General features: G+C 52.6%; 1 protein-coding gene across 3 annotated transcripts in view; it reads left to right on the forward strand.

Annotated features, from left to right (window-relative positions):
- Window positions 1-13: 13 nt before the first annotated feature.
- Window positions 14-17,526, forward strand: part of LOC105701213 (RING finger protein 17) — a 142,873-nt gene continuing 125,360 nt past the window's right edge. For 2 of the 3 annotated variants that reach the window (XM_012427763.2, XM_012427764.2), the window contains exons 1-5: window positions 14-335; window positions 774-1,046; window positions 1,120-1,202; window positions 1,280-1,483; window positions 1,564-1,644. In XM_012427763.2, the coding sequence (XP_012283186.1) occupies window positions 227-335; window positions 774-1,046; window positions 1,120-1,202; window positions 1,280-1,483; window positions 1,564-1,644 (750 nt within the window). In that variant the 5' untranslated portion in view covers window positions 14-226. The other variant, XM_012427765.2, reaches the window with a different exon arrangement.

A 17,526-nucleotide genomic window follows, 5' to 3' on the forward strand; every position in this document is an offset into this window, starting at 1 on the left:
CGTAGTATGTGTAGATGCCGAGAGAACGAGAAACAAACGGCAGAGAATCGCGCCTCTAGGCGCTCGACCAATCAGCGGTCGCCGTTAGTTTTTTGAACCGGCTTGTCCAGATGGCGTTGCGGCCACAGAGACGTCTCGGATCACGCTGGAACGTGTTTGTAGCGCGTTGTTCGATATTTTTGCGAGTAGTTTTATAGAGTTCGTTGTTGTTAAATTAAGAGGAAAAATGTCCGTTCAACGATTCGAGAGGCAAGGGCCACCGTCGTTTTATTTCCCGAATACGAAGCTGAAAAACATCTCCTGTGTTCATTGTAAACGTCAGTTCTTTCTCAAAGGTAATTCCATTGTTTCGAGTGTATGCACGTTTTGGCCGGCATATTTGTTCGACTGGATTTTAGGATTTTACGTTTTAATCGCGGTTTAAGAATGCTTTGCAAGACTCTCTTTCTTCATGCGAAGAGGTTACGATTCCTCTGGTCTCGATTGAAGTACGGAAAATTATGAATAATGCCAATAGGGTTAGGACGTATTCTTTTGGTGAATGAAAACATTCAAGGTGATAATCATAATAGATGCGTCGGTCAGCTTTGGCTTGTTTCACAAAGGATTAGATACGCTTGTAAATTTGAGACAGAGGTTAGAATCACTCGATGCTTCTTTCTTTATTGATTCCGATAGACTTATACGATTGTGATTGCAGAACTATGATAGATGTAAGGAAAGGATGTAATTGTAGAAAAGGTATTTTCATTACTATGATTTATTTGTTATAGATATTACTAATGTGCGTGGAAATCAAGTGCCGTTGTTACTACCTTGTGGACATGCAGCGTGCGAAGGCTGTGCACGGTTAAATCCTGGTAGATCCTGTGCATTGTGTAAGACTGAATTGACACCGGATTTTGACCTAAAAATCAAATTACCGGTAAACATATACCTACTTGGATTAATCAATGTCAGTCAAACACGGCCAGCACATGCAGACGATCCAGATATAGCATTCTGTCTGCCTGGTGGCTCTAAGCTTCGACCGTTCAATGAGCAAGGTAAAACCAATTTTTAATTCAGTCGTGATCTGATTAAATGTATTCGTATAGTAATTATTGCTTTTCGTTCAAGGATATTGTTCCGAGTGTGGAATAGCCGCAACCATGCGATGTCAGCAGTGCAATGTACTATTCTGTAACGCATGTTATTCTAAGGTATGTAGCATAATTTAGTGACGTTACTGTTTTAAATTAGTTTCAATATTTTGTGGAGCAAATTGTTTGCATTGCAGATTCATGGCAGGGCATTACAAAATCATCGAAAGATATTTTTATCAGAGGTAGCAAATAGTATGTCGACTACTTTGATAAGCTATTGCGCTGCACATAACAAAGAAGCGTTGGAATATCTTTGTGAAGAATGTGACATTGCCGGTTGTTCTCATTGTATGTTGCAAAGTCATCAGGGACATAAAATGGTTCAGCAGAAAGTTAAGGTTGGTTCGTTATAAAACAGAATTGTCATATGTTATTATCAGTTATTGTTAATGTAATATTTCCATTCTATTTTTTCTAGAACGATGAATTGCTGTCAGAGTTCTTCATGGTGTACGACAGGGTAGCCGAGAATCTGCAGCGAGTTCATCAGACCCAAAAGGTAAGGAACGTTATTAATTATAAAATGTATAGATACATTGAAGCTGGGTATTAAATAATAGTAGAATGGGGGTAAGAGCTTTTTTTGTACAAAAATGAATAAATATTTTTATTGAACAATTTTATAACAATCTAAAACGTGGTACATCGAAAAGATCATCGTTAATATACAGGAATACTCTCGTGTCTGAACCATGAATAATTTAATATTTAGAATACAGTCGGAAGGGACTGATGTCCATCAAGACAGTTATGTTATGAATCGTTCACTGCGTTAACAATACAAACAATTATTATCGTCTACGATTACCCTTCACCATAAGTACTATATCTGTGAAAGAGAATTTGACCGTTAATCCAGCTTCATAGTAAACTGTCAAGGTACCGAATAGCGCCAAAGTGGATAGGCTGGAAACAGTCTCACATAAATATCTATTCAATACAAATATGACTAGAGGGGAGAGAAGAATACTTATGAATATCATCAGCCGTTTCATACCCGCACAAGTTGTACAAATGCAAACGGTCAACAAATCCTCTGATTGCACATAAATTGTTTTAACTCATTAAATAGTCTTGAAGGCAAGTTAGGGAAAGATCCTTATCATCAGCTTGTAACGACAACGAGACTTACCAAAAATTGGATATCCCTAAAAAAATTCTAACATTGCCCTAAATTATTCCGTGTCGTTTACACTTTCTAACGTGTTTTCCTCTTCTTTACTTTTCTCTTCTTCCTGCTTCTTTAAATTTTTCTCTTTCAATTTCGCCTCCATTTCCTTGAACTTGAATTCCAAATATCGGTCTACTTCCGGTCCGGTGAAATCCTCGGGGAACTTGGGCATTATCGGAAGAATGTATTTGTACAGTCTCTCGTTCAACACGTAGAGTTGGGTGGTCGATTCGCACTTGACGTTGAACCACCAGTCGCACGTCAGGGCAGCTTGATTGAAAATTGTGCCGTTGGGGCACAAAAAGGAAGACTTCCCTCCATTAAGATCGCAATAGTGCCACACCTGAAAAAGAAGTAATTATTAATTGTTGTTGTTTTTTTTTTATTCGCTGACTTTGACAACGCTAATTAATATCGAAGCAAAATAATTCAGAGCAGGATAATATTTTGAGGCGGGTCGAAAGTCGGGCGGTAAGTGGGAGGATTTCTCTCGACTGGATCCGGGAGTACTCGCGTTCTCGAGGACGACTTACTTGACATCTCGTATCCGTGTCTCCGAAGAATCCCTTGTACCTCTGTTCCTTGCAACTGAATTTCGTCTCCGGGATCTTGGCGTATGCCGGATAATCGACATGTGGCTTCCCTCTCGTGGCCCCGTACTTGAGCGAAGTTGGCGGTATCCTCTGTACGTGAGAGGTGACCCCGTCGGGCTTCGGGTAATTGCGAGCCGGCATTTTCGTAGTCGGGGGTGAAGTAAACCGCTCGTCGTCGCGTATGTCATCGGCGAAATCCTCCGTGATTTCGTAGGTATGCTCGGTCGGGTCCTCGTTCTTATCGGGCTTCCTGACAGGTTCGAATATCTCCTCGTCGATGTCCTGGACCAGGGGTACGTAGTACTGCACGTTGTTGTCCTTCGGGGCACCCGAGCCGTAGTCGGTGGGCGGGGGAATGTTCAATTTGGTATTGCTCAAATTAATATCTCCCGGTTTATACGGTATCGGTTTAACGGGCTCCAGGATAGGGGTGGGCGTCGCTTGGTACCGCGTCTCAGTTATTACTTTCGGCCTGGTGACGTACTTCACCTTCGAGTTATCATAAGTTGGGGGTTTTGGGGGAACCCTTAGGTGCGTCGCCGCCGATGGTAGTCTGGGAAGTTCGGTCTTCTTGGCGCTGTTCAGGATATCGAGGATCTCGACTAGGGTCCTGATGCTGCTGTCTATGTTATCTTTGCTGAGCACTTCCGGCAACTGGTTGGTCAGCTGGAAGCTTTTCGTAATGTGGCTTAGCCGGTGGTTGAGATTAGGTGGCAGGACGTGGGGGGGCCTCGCTGGTGTCGGACGCCGGAATGGCTGCGGCACCCTGGTGGGCTCCACGAACCTGAAAGACTCGAAGTCGTCTATCGGATAGTTAAAGTCTCCCACGCTTATCGCGTGCTTCCCGTTGGGCCTGACCACGTACTCCGAGGCGTAGTCCTGATAGTTAACGCCCGTTTTAATCGGCTGTTTCCGCGGCAAGTACTCCCTTCCTGGCTGGGCTGGGCCGTTGTACGGCCTCGGGGGTCTGGCCGTCGTGAAATATTGACTTTCTGGGACGCTGCCAGCAGTCGTCACCTGGGCGTAAACTGGTCTTTGTCTATGGAAAGGCCGATACGGGGGAGCCGGATGACTTTCGTAGCCGTGCTTCGCCCCGTACTGGAGCGGCGTGAAGTACTCGTTGTCCGTACCCAGGTCCGTCGGGTTGTACTGCAGCGAGGGGATGAATTTCTCCTCCTGACTTTGGGAACCCGTCCTGTAGTTTGGACTCTTCTTGGAGTCGACGGGCCTCGAGAGGACGTATTGCGGCCTCCGCAAGGGCGCGTCTCCGGGTACCACCAGACTGAAACCTTGAGGCGACTGACCGTTCACGTAGTTGTTGGCGACGTAGAACGTCATGTATGGGATGAGTCTTCTGTATCTCTCCTTGAAATCCTCGAGGCCCATCCCGACCAAGGACGAGGCTTCCTTTTCATCCTCCGACGCCGCTTGGGTGGTGTTTCCTGTGGCCCTCGTCGATCCGTATAGCGTTGTCAGGGCTGCAACGGAGGCGCAACGAAACGTTAGACTGCGTGTTAAATATCGTTACTTTTGGAATTAAGCGCAGGGTGGAGAGTGAGAATATTCCGTTTTAATCCCTTAATGTTAATTTCCGTTCTTCGGGAAGAACGAGGACGCGAAAGGTGCGCTTTACCGCCCGGTGCACGTTTTATGCGAGCGTTCGGGGGCGAATCGTTTAATGTGAGACGGCCGGTTCATTAAACTTTCCCCCCCCCCCCCCCCGCGCAGAAGAAACCCAGGAAACCTGGAAACGTCGAGGAATTTCCCCCGGCCGAGAGGAGCTGGGAAATTTTTCAACAGATCTCGGAACTTTTCAGTACACCGGGGAATGTTTAATTCTTCATCGGTTCATTAGAAGGAAACGCGATGGAAGGTGTGAGCACCCGTTTCGGGTATTAGTTTCACGTTCTCTCTTCCCTCTAGGCCCCCTTTATGTTTTCCAGGTGTGACAGAAAGAACGCTCGTGGATGTGGAAAACTTTCCGAGCAAGCGACCTCGAAGGAAATCATAACGATCGCGAGCGGCGGTCGCGAAATGTACCCTCGAAAAATCTCGTCTCGCTCGGCGGTAATTTCTTCCTCGAGGGGGGCGACATTTCCGAAGGTGTCAAGGGGTTCCCTTTTCCGCCACCTGTCGTTTTTACGCGGCCCACCTCGAATTCCGGCTGCGTTATGGCCGGTTCTCAAATACAACTCCGATTAACCCCTCCACCCTCCCCGATGGATTCTCTCGCGCCCCCCTATGTTGGAATCGCGAGCGATCTCTCGGCGCTTTTGAATTAAAAGGGGAGTAAAGAAGAGTAGAAAAAAAAAGAAAAAAAATGCCCCCGCCGCGCCACTAATGAAATATTTCCGTAATAACCCTCTCAAAAAGCCACCGGACACCGTCACAGTTTTACGGTGACGCGTCCGCGCTCGCTCGGCCGCACCCGCTTCCGCTCGCCGGCCTCGCGGGGCCCCCGCGCGATGCGCACTTTTCCAAGAGAAAATTAAATTAAAGGAAAATATTCGGGAGTCGTCCACCCTTTGCGACGACGACGGCCCGGACGAGGGTGTGAGTGCGCTCGCAGGATATTCGCGCTGGCATGTTCGAGTGGTGCGACCACTAAAAACGCCCCACCCTCCCGCGCCTCCATTTTCCACTTTTCCCCGGTACCTCTTTCGCTCCCACCCCGGGCCACCCCCTTTCCGTCCGCGCCCCATCTGTCCGTCGGCTCGTCACATCGTCACCGCAAACGTGTGCCCGGACCCGGGATGAAGCCGGCCGCCTCGCTGCACTCGCTATGAATTTTTATAAACCGATTATTTAGCGCGTTGTAACAAAGTGTGCGCGGGCCCGTGTGCCCGCGACCGCCTCTTCGCGCTCGCGCTCTCGCCCGCGCGCCAGCGCCCCGGCCGGCACATCAAAGGGATGCCGGTTACATATACTCAGCCCCGGGAAATCCAATTCGATTCTGCATGAAATGAGTCTAGAAACTACGCGGCGCTCCGCTTTATTAATCCTGTCAGTCCGGAACGTGATTGAAAAATCCGAACCCGGAGCGTCCGCCGCTCTGTCCCCTCCCGCCCGCCCCTGGACCCGGAGTATCTCCCGCGGAGAATCTCCGGGGAATATTAAGGCCGATGCACACTTATCCGCGGCCTCGAGCGCCTCGGAAAAGTGCCCGGGAAATGAAGCGCTCGTTTTGACAAGTGCGAAGAGGAACGCGTTTGCCTCGGCTTAATCGGCCCGAGTCGGGGCCCCGTTGCGAGGGAAAAATCACTCGGTGGAGGCGCGGTCTCCCTCGTCTAGGGGATTTCTGGGGAAGTCTCTAGGAGGGATGAGGACCGGTAGGGGTTCTTCGGTATTCCGGATTTTCTCGCGACGTTTAATTCGATCGGCCCTCCCTAGGTTCCGGCAGGTTCAACCCTATTCCGGAAGAGAGGAAATTCCGGCGTCGATCCTCCCTCCCTACGTTCCCGCGGGCTTACGATATTACCCGGCCGAGTCCTCGCGGCATTTTCCGCGTCCCATCCTCATTAGGACATTATTATAATATTCTTTCCACTTTACGAACGCTCCCCGGGTCCGTCTTTTCTGCACAGGTAACCGTGCTTTCCATCCCGGCTCGCCCGGAATCTTCTTTATTCCCGGCGAGACCTTGTCCTCTCGCCCCCGAGAGAGTGAGATCGAAGGGAAACTCGAATCGAATTAATTTTTAATTGAATCCATTAAGCAGGCACTCTTGAGCTATATAGGTGGGGGGGCGGGTAGTTAGTCAGGGAATTCTCTCCCTTGCCCCCGGTCTTGTCGCGCCTCTCTCGCGCGGTCGCTCCTATCCTCTCTCTCGCACTCGTCGGTCGGCCGTCGCGGCGTCTCTCTCCCTCCAATGGCAGGGACCTCGACGGATATGTCGGCCACCCGGGTGCGATTCGGGTCCGCCCGGGCGGTGTTAGCTTCGAACCCAATCCCTTATGATAATACCCCCGCCGAGTGCGAGAACGACCCGCTGGAAACAATTTGTCTATTGACCGTTCCCCCGTTGATCCGGAAATCCGCGGTTTGCGATCCCCTGAAATGACAAATTCCACCTCTCTTGTCCCACCTTTATCGATCTCTTTTTTTTTTTCTTTCTTTTTATCGACGTGGAAGTTCCACCGATTATCCATACGTCGGTGGGTTTGGGGATTTATTGCGCCGCCATTATATCTTGCCCGTGTGCGTTAAATATATCTGGCGTATGCAAATGCCTTCGGTTCTGGCTCGACATTTCTATTCCGGGACTTGCGAGCTGTTCTTTTCCTCCGCATCCGCGATCGTCCGGTTTGCGCCACGTGACGTGGATAAAGTGCTTTGTTACTTTACTCGCCGCCGTGCGAAACGAGATCCCCCGGTCGGTTTCGACCGGTCGGAAATCGAATCTCTCGATTGTCCTCCTGTCTATACGTCCGCCGGGCGGTCCGGCCTCCGACCTCAGGACCCGACCTATAACACCGGCCGGAGCTATTAACGTTTCATCCGCGCGGACGGCCCTTCGGTCCGATACACCATCGGCTATAAATTAACCGCTCGCCGGTAATTTCTGCCCGGCTTGATTGGGAAATTTCACTCGAGACGTGCGCCGGACGTTTCGCGCGTCCACGCGTTGACATAAATTCCGCGCCTTTCGGGCTCTGTCGCGCCGGACATGCAACTCGGACCCATCCCGGGTGCCCTGCTCGTCGGGACGAAGGACCAAGCCTCGATGCATTGTCTTATTTTTTTTTTTTCCTTCTTGCATGATTCTTCTTTATTCCGCGGTTTTTCTTGCGATCCCGAAAATCTTGAAAATCGGCTGATCTTAACGTTTTCGAGGTTGCGGGAGGTCTTGCATTTTGTTTTGTTTTTTTTTTTTTTACTGTCAAGGACCTGTCCGTTCCAAAAAATCCTGTACGTGAGTACGACCCGCGGAGTACTTGCACAAGTTAATCCAACCTACTGCCTGGAGCTTAAGTCATAGAAAAAAAAAAAAAAAAAAAGAGAAAGATAGGGAGGCGTTGCGATTCGCCGAATTTGGTCGCTCGAAACGGGCGTTTTCGGCGGGGAGATCGCAAGAATTACGAGGCGCGGTTGGCGTTTTGCGACTCGACGCGGCCGTAAATTTTGAGAGAGACCCTGGGGTGTCGATCGCGCGGAAATCGCACGCGGGCCGCCACGGCGGAAGGGGCGCATTACGGCCAAAGTGCCGGGGCAAATCTCGCGGCGTAAATGCGTTACGCGGCTGGCATTCGTCGTATCGCATCTCGTGCGTTAAGTGGATCGATTCGTTTTAATTGTTTTCACGGGAGAAAGCACCACGGCGTCGGACAATGTGAATGGCCTGTATGAGCGTTTCGAAGTACGCCGCGTTACGGCCGCACAATGCTCGTCGAGCGTTCGCGCCAAAGCAAATAGGCACGGCGCGTTCTCGGCGGGATGTTAATTGCAATAACCGGAACTTTCTGCGGAACGACGGGCCGAAAGACCGGCCGCGTTTTTTTTTTTTTCTTTCTTTTTTTTTCGCGCGGCCCGGGAAGACACGGCATAATGGCGCGAAAGCGCGGTTACACGGGGGACGTTGTTAGCCTCGTGAAATTCAGATATCGGGCAGAACGCGATGGCCCGATTACGAGATCGCCCATATCAGGAAAAGGACAAGAGCGGGCAATTATCGCAATCGTACGCAAAAATAACGATATCGTTTACCAGACTTTTCTCCGACCTGAGAGCACGTACCGAATTGTTCGACATTTCACCCCGGGAATTTGGCGACCCTAAGAAAGGATCCTTACATTCGTGACATTCCATCTTGATGAAAAAACATTCCATTGTTTATAAACGAGTTAAAAAGAAAAATGTCACGGGCAAGAAGAACCTCAGGGGTTCCATATTTAGGTGGTAAAATGTCAAGTGGTGCGGCGCAATCAGTTCGGGGGATAGCTTTATTCCACTTTGATGTCACCTGAAAACTTGCACGTGTACTTAATAGTTACTGTGGGCGTAATAGCGAGATGTACCCTACGTCGCCGGACATGGACGTCATGTTTTCGACGATTTGTTTGGCCAGTTCTTAGTGTGCCTAGGGTTAATTATGCTGTAACGCGAGGTGTCTGTAAGGGGTTTTTCACGTGATGTTTACGGTGGATGTAAAAGCCTACCCCAGGCCACCGGGATTGTGGAGACCCAACGGTGTAAACGCGTTACACCTGATTCTCGGCCTATCCCATCTCGCGTTAAGTGGATCGATGTGCGTTAATTATTTTCCCGAGGGAAAGCGCCGCGTCGACAGGAACGACCAACGGCGCATATTGACCTATTCGAAGTATAACGCTTTATGGGCCGCACAATGAAAACCACTCGTCGGGTTAAATTTCCACCTGCGACTCGTCATTTGGGACGAATCGGTTTTTCCGATTTAAGGTTCCCGCAGGTACGGACACCTCGTTGCATCGCGACGAAGGACCTCGCGTTAAGCGCCGATATGTTTCAATTTTTCTCCCCCCGGGAAATTTGAAACGGTGGGGGAAGTAACGCTTCGCACATGGGGCTTGTGTCCGTCCGGAATTCGCGTTAGGGTGAATGCAGGGGTGCGAGGGGAAGCTTTTTCCCCGGTGACGTTTCGCTGTTCGACGTTGACGGAATTTTTTTAATCCCCCGTCCATCGCGATGGCTGCGGCTCTTTGCCTTGTACGCACTGGAGTAACCGCGCCGTTCCATTCGCTGCGGGATTAAGGGGAGCAAACCCTTTCGAATTTTCAAAAAATCGATTTCTTTGTTTGTTACATATTTCGAAAGTGTAATATATTGAGGATGTACGGGAAAAGGGAAAAATTAAATATTTACGAAGTTATTGCATATTGTCGAGAGCGCCGGGACCACATACCGTGAACTAGCGTGATAGCTGGTGCAAGTGGCTGAAAGCTATTGCTTTAAACAAAAATCCAAAAGGACCGACGCCGCCATTTTGTTTGTGTAAAAAGAAAACAGCAATGTCTCTAAACGCTTAAAAGTTGTAATAAAATATATGTCGAAATCTTAAAATGATGGGATTATATTGTCACTATCAAAAAAATTCCTAAAAAATGACTAATTTTCGGGCTAAAGGGTTTGCTCCCCTTAATAAACGCCGCATTTTCCTACGGTTCGACGGCGCCGCGTTTACGCGGTGCCACCTCCAGGGAGTATTTACGAAATTTAGTAGGAAATATTTATAGAATATTTCGTGGATACTTTTTATCGAACATACCGGAGACACTATTTCGCCTCTCTGTTCCGCTTCTCTCGATGCTCGACGCGTCCCCGCGAACTTCGTTTTTCACTGATATTCACGGGGCGAAGTTCCCCTTTGTCTCCCCGAATCTCGACTTTGAAGACAGCTGATTGCGCTTACCGAGGACCCGCTCTTCGAGAAGTCCCTTGAAGTCTAGCGCGTGCATCCGTGGATTTTGAACGCGTAGGAAAAAGTTATCCCAAAATTTCCGCAGTTCTCCGGTCCCTGTTCAGTGCACGCCAAGGGGGTAAATGCAAGGGGTTTATTTAGCACGGTCTGGGTTGCACCGATGGCACCGGGTAAATCCTCTCTCTATCGTCAGCGCGTTATGCCGAGTTTCCGGGAGTACCGAGAGAGCCCAGCTTCGTGGATCGATGCGTTTCTACTGTCTCCGAGTTTTGCGCCCCGTGTCGAAGAGAAGGGGTCTCCTGGGCCTGACAATGGGGTTGTTTGGGGTTTTGATGGGGGTGGTCAGAGGGGGTTTTCGGGTGCCAGGGTCCAGCTTCCCACAGCCGCGGTACCGGATGGTCCTCGGTGATCTTTGGTACTCTGTGATCCTTGATAATATCCGACGATATACCCGGATAGCACGCGACGGATGCCTGATAATATCCGATAATATACTTCACGGTACGCGCCGATACCTGATAATATTCCGCGGGACCTGATAGTACCCGATGGGTACCTGACGCTTCCCGATGGCCGATCGATCCTCCGTTCGAGAACTTGAACGGGACTTCCGGCCGACGACGGCAAGGTCGTCCCGCAGCCGGCTAATTGGATTCTTCTGTACGGGCCGTATCGCCCCGTCGCCGGAAGTGGATCGTAATTATGCGATTAAAAGCTCCAAGCCGCGAGGATCGCTTTCCTGGTCTCCGCAAACATCAGCCGACCGCACGACCGGCCGGGCCACGCGTCTAATTACACGGACGGCGGGGAACGGCCGTGTGTACGCGTCCCTGAACTCTCGCCGTGCAAAGCGGCAATTAGCACGTGTAATTACTCGGATATTTACGACTCGGAAAGAAATCCCCGGCCAGAACCCCGGAATTGGGACGAGCTCGAAGGGCGTCCCCCGGCTTGGCCCCGATTTTCGAGGGCCCTCCCTCGCCTTCCTAATTATTTCCCATTTCTCATTTCTAAGCGATCCGTGCGGATTCAATTCCGCCGAGTTTTCCGCGTATCGCCTCGACCCTCGCGCCGATGTCCGGACTCCTGCGGAATTCCTCGGGATTTTTCGACGTCTCTCTTTATCGACCCCCAAGGGGGACTAGAGAAATTCAGCTCGTACGGGGCCAACGGAAACGTGACCGCCAGTGTTTCGTCCGACTTCCGGCCCTCGTGCCCATTAGGTTCGATCGACGGTGCACCCCGAACCTCTTATCACGGTCTCGGCCTCGCGGGGTCGCACCTGACCGCGGTCGATTCCGATTAGGAAACCGCGACCGCTTCCTTCGAGACTCGCAACCCCTAAATGCCAGTCCCGGTGTGCGCGGATCTCGCGACCGAAAGCGGTTCCAATCCCGACCCAGATTCCACCAGGGGGTATCGATTTTCGGGGTCGCCTCTCAACCGGCGACGTAACTCATTTCATTATCGGGGTGGGGTGGGGGTTAAGGTCGACCCAGATCGGGATCGCTCGGAAAAGTTTGGGGGTCGCGGATCCGCACCCCCAGCCTCTCTGGCCGGTCTGTCCGGCGTCGCGGCGCTGGAAACGTGAAAATCGTCTCTCCCCCGTTCACCCCTGGCCCGCTCCCTCTTTCCGGCGCCTTCGCCCCCCTCTCCCCCGATTTTTCCACCCCCCGGGGCCGCGGAGTCTCATGGCGGCCGCGTACGTCCGAGGAATTTTAAATCCCCGGGTTTGTTATCGCGAATTGTATGTAACTCGCGCGTTTTACGTGACTTGCACGTGGGGAGGGCGGCGCGGCGATTCGCGGGGGGTCCCCCCCCCATGCCGGATCTCTCCCGGCGGCGGAATATTAAGGCGCGAGCCCCGTCGATCGGCGACGCCGGGATTACGTAATTCCGAAGTCCTGCGGGAGTACGTGACGACCGGGTCCTGCGAACTCCCTCCTCGGAAAATAATGGAGTCGGGCGGCACTGTTTGATTTTCGGAATTGTCTCCCCTTCCCTCCCCCCCCCGGGGGCCTCGTTTCCGTCGCTCTTCTTTACGCACGTTCCCCGTAACGCGCGCACGTCTCTCGGCGCCGCCACCCTCTCTCGACTGGAGGCCCTGCTCTCCCGTGGAACCCCAAATTTCCGTGGACTGCTCCACTAACTTAGTTGCACGTCGGGGTAAACGTAATGTAACTCGATGGTAATTGGCCGATACATTAGCCCGGAGACGCCGGGCCGATAGTGCTCGCCGAGAACAAAGGGCAGCGTTATCCCGAGGTCCGGCGTCACCTGGGTCGGGATTATTTGTCGGTTAACAATTGCTCGCCGATGGCCTCGGTGACTTCCCGTCGCTGGTTGTTGCTGGAGGTAACCGAAGCTGGACGACGTAACTCGAGACGTGGCAGGGACGATTCGGGATTACTGTGAGGTATTTACGTATGGGGAAATCGGAGCGCGCCGGTGTTATCATATCCGTCGTGGTGGCCCGGTAAGGGGATCTCAGGATGGTCCCGGTGGCGCGATAACGAGTTAAGTTCGAGCCTCGATTGGTTGGGTGGGTTTTACCTGTGGTGGTCGGGTAGGCGAGCCGAACGTGCAAGTGTTTAAGCCCTTTCGCCGAGGGCGGGAAAAATTAGGCCGCCGAGAGAGCTCGCCGGCTAATTTATATACCGGGCAGCCATTCGGGGAAGAGCAGACGGGCCGCGGCCGGTGGCTGTAAAAGTGCCCGTTCGCCGCTCATTTTTATGTACCCCGGCCTCGACGAGGAACTTCGTTTATGACTTCTGTTAAACTTGGCGATCCCGCGATGCATTCCTCGCCCCTCCGTCAGGCGGGATTAACCGGCGCGCTTAGTTCCGTAAAATCCACCGAGGAGTTACGCGCGGGCTCGTTCCGCTGTAAACGGATTCGAGGTAACGCGGTAACCCCGGAGTTCACTTCCGGGGGGGTGGGAAATAACACCCCCCCTGTCTTTGCGGCCATTAGTCGGGTCGTGGGAATCGCGACACCCCTCCCGTTGCTTGCGCCGATGATAAGCGAGGACCAGTGATAACGGCCTCGCGGTTCGCGCGGCGTTAATCGCTCCCCGCGGAAACCGCGTCGGCTCGTCGCGGTTTCTGCGGAATGAGAGGAAAGGAAAAAAAGGAGGAAGGGGAGAAGAGAGGTTCAATCGGCGCCCCGCGCGGCGTCGCGACGCCGGCGACTCGCTCGCGAAACGCTTGCTCCACTTTTTCGGGATCGCATGCGTGCGATTCCGGACGGGGGGATGGGGGGTAAACAACCGAATCATCCCTCTCTCGCATCTCGCTCCTCGAAGTCGAGAGAGTACCCGGGGGCGCCTCGGGGGAGTCTATCGACCCTTTTGAAAAACGCGCGAGGAAAAGGTCTCCCTTTTTCTCTCCCTTTATCCCATCTTCCTCTCTCTCTCTCTCTCTGCGGGGGTGCGTCGGGCGGTGCAGGTCGCGCGTAGGTGGAGAGAGACCCCGGCCGGGGGCGGTGCGAAGGAGGGAGAGAGAGAAACACGGCGCTCGGAGAATGGGGATGGGGGCGGGGGTGGGTTTCCGCTAACACCTCGGCTTTCGGTTTACGCACGAGCCCCGCAACCAGCCGGTGGGGCGGGCGGCCTCTCCGCGGCAGAATTTCCGGGTCGCATTTCGCGCGCGATCTAATTAAAAGCAGAAAACGAGCCACGTAACGACACTCCACGTGAAGTCGCGCTTTCCGCCCACGCACCCTCCCCGCGACCCACCCTCAGCGCGCCTTCCTCCCTCTCCTACCCTACCCCTCAGCACTCCGTCAACTCGCGGATTTACCGACGCCCCGACCCCCTTTGAACCGCGACTCGCCGACGCCCCCGGGGGTGCACCCACCCTTTCTTCGGTGAGGCACCCTTTCGCTCGTACGAATTGGCTCGCGGGGGTTGTTTCGCCCTCGGAAGACGTCGATGCTGTTCGCGACAAGTGGATGAGGGAATCTTCGGTGGAGGTGTCCTGGACTCGAAGGGGGTGTTCTATTCCCGATTGTGGTTAAATTGCGTATCGGGGGAGGGGAGGTATGAACTTTTTTATGAATATCAGAGATTGGAGTTAAAATGAGAGTCACTAGTGTTCTTGGGGGTGCCCTTTGTTTTGACGAGGCACCCTTTTCCTCGCCAATCGGTTCGCGGGGGGTTGCTCGGATCCGGGACAAAATCGAAAAGTCGAAAGCTCTCCGTGGTAATGGACGAGCGGAGGTATGAGGCTTTTTTTTTTATTATCAGGGTCGGAAGGGAGTCTCGATGATAATCGCGACCCATCGGCCAGAGGAACGTGACTCGCTTTCTCCGATGTGAGAAAAGTGGCCAACCGGTGGACGCGATCCGCGAGACGCGTTGCCGATCTCGTTTCCTCGCGGCTGGTCGCGGCGATGCGCCCGGCGCGGCTCCTCCGCTTTCTAGTTACCGCAACCGGAAGTCGCCGGCAAATCGATCGGTTCGGGGCTAATGGACCGTGGCAAACTCCGCGTAATGGCCGAGTCGGTCGCGCGTCGCTTGGACCACTCGCCATGTTTAATTTAATGTTCCTTTGGTTGTTTTTTTTTTTTTCTTGCATTCCTTTACACCGACTCACATTTTTCTTTATCAGCGGATTTAGCCGCACTCGGGGAGAAATTAAGTAATTTCAAGTGGGATCGCTAACGAACGAATTCGGTCGTTGAAAAGTATTTGCCAGTGTCCATCGTACTTCATTTTCTACGATAGAGACCCGAATTTGGGTGGTCGCATGATAGCGTCCTTTTACATCGCTTCGGTCGATGGTGTTCGGACAATAAGACCATGATAAGAGACCATGGTCTTGACACCTCGTAGGGACGACCTCGTGCCGGTGCAATACATTTTTGGCAACGCGATCCAGGGGAGGGGTCGCCATCTTGGCATCGACTCGTGCACCAGGAAGGCAAGGGCTGCGGTACGTCTTTCCCGGGTGATTCTCTCCTCCCAACGGGAGTGGGCGCTAATTACCACGAGGAGGCGGCGGTAATGGCAATTAGTGGCCCTCTCGAGGAATTCGCCCTCTGCCCTATCGAAAGTTTCGCTCGCGGGTTCTCCTCCGCGCCTGTAAACCGACTGCCGCCGATACTTCCGGGATTGGCGCCCTTCCAGGGCGATTTTTATCCGCCGTTTCCCTACGTGCGGAGCCTTCCTCCCACCTCGAGGTCGGGAACCGTCTCCTTATAAACGCGCGCCTGGGAAATCGAGTCACCCTTATCGACGACTCTCCCTGTAAGGGCGACTTTTTCCTCCGAGGGGGGCCAGAGAGGGAGGACTCTCACCGTAACTCACCGGAGTTTTACCAAATGTTTACGAGACCGAAGTTGCAGCTCCGCACCGACTCTGACGAAATTCGAGACCTCCACCTATTGACGCTTCATTTTGTCCGGGGCATGATCAAAGCGGAGATGCGGTTAATACGCTTAGCCCGGCAGTTTAGCAAATTTCCCGCCGCTGTCCCAGTTCGCGACAACTTCCTGACCATGTCACACCGGGCTGCGCTAAAGTGATAACATGTAACCCTGCAGTTTACACGGCAGGGAGTGGGTCCACGGGGAAAGGCGTATTTATTGGATCATGCTCCTAGGTGAGAGATATCCCGTCTCGCGCCGTCAAGGATTACCGTCATGTTTTTTAAGGATCCTTTTTGACCATGCCTCGAATTAATAACTCGCTCGCGGGGAAAGTCGCGCGTTAACCCGCGGCCGATGCACTAGGTGCCTTGAAGCCGCTTCTGGAATGATTGCGGTGAAATTCCGCGGGAAAGGTGAGATCGCCATCTGGGAAGCGGAGTACCTTGCGGCATACGAGAGGAAGAAAAAAAAAAATGAACATACACATCTTGGACAAACTACCTAATTTAATCAAATGATCTGGAAGATGTTCACTCTCAGGATGTTTATTCCGAGTACACCCGCCCAGCGTGTAGGTGCACCTTACGCGGAATCATGCGATATCCATACCTTGCCAGGCACAGGTGACATTTGCCTGCATGACTCGGGGGAGGGGGGGGGGGATTTTCATGACTTCGATAAACGTCGCATCGAAACCAGCCAATAGGGACCGACTCGATTAAGCATCCCCTTGCGGGAAGTACCGGCCGGGGTGAAACGCGATTTCCCGGTCTCGGGGTGGAGGAGCCGACCCGCGCGTAACGTCGAATATTGACTCTCGAGCCGGCACTTAACCCGCGAGGATCGCCAACGAGGAAATAAAAAGTCCGCCGGAAGGTGGCGTAATTAACGGGCGAGCATCTCGTATATCTAGCGAAACCTCCGAACCGTTTTCTCGCCCCCTGCCGCCCACCTCCCCCCAGGGGGAGGGGAGCGAGTGCCGTTTAAGCCGCGCGACACTTCCGATAATTTCCATATACACCCTCCACCCCCCCGATATGCACCCTCTCGAGGTACTCCACGCGCGAGGCGAAGTACGCGAGACGGTACTTTCGCGGTGCGCGCGCGAAATTCGCCGCTCCGATAAGTGCGATAAGTGTGCGCATGCGCGGGAGCGAGCGAACGGTGCGGTGCGACCCTCCCGCAGGATCCTTCACGCTCGGCGGAAACGGGATTTCGCGTCTTCCCGTGAAATTACACACCCCCCGACACGGGTGTGCCGTGACAGGTGCACCCCCTTGCATAGGACGGTGCAGGTGCAGCCTGCGATTCTCTTCCGCTTAATCGCTAAGTTTCTTTAAAATCGTGCGTTAAGGACCATTGTTAATGATTAATGTTTACCGTCGTTAACAAAACGTCAGGCTGAGTGTTTCGCACCGCTCTCCCTATCCAGCGTTCGAAGTAGTAGCTCGAACAATCGCAATTCTTCTTTTCCTTCGTGATTTCCAGGATTTATGATTTTTAAGAATTTTTTTTCCCTTTTTTTTTTTCGGAATCTCCAGGCGTTCCGGGGCGGCAGTCGTACTTAATTGTATGCACAGGAGGCCCATCTCGCGAAGGGAACGCCGGGAGATGGTTTCTCGAAATTAGGTGGCACTTTTAGACCCGGTTACGGCGGAATCGCGGCCCTGCGGAATGGCCGGACTCGGAGCCAACGTAGCGTAAGGACAAATGGTACGGGTCCACTCAGACGCGATGCACTCGATGCCTCCCTGATCTCCAGGCTCGTTTCTCGCCACCGCTCCGGAAGGACGGTTCCACCTCTTAAACCAATCACGGCCGAGTGTCCTGCCGGCAGTAAGTTTCGACGAA

The sequence above is a fragment of the Orussus abietinus genome, unplaced genomic scaffold, assembly GCF_000612105.2.
Source record: "Orussus abietinus isolate OABI.00-Male unplaced genomic scaffold, Oabi_2.0 scaffold5, whole genome shotgun sequence".
In the NCBI taxonomy this organism is placed as follows: domain Eukaryota; kingdom Metazoa; phylum Arthropoda; class Insecta; order Hymenoptera; family Orussidae; genus Orussus; species Orussus abietinus.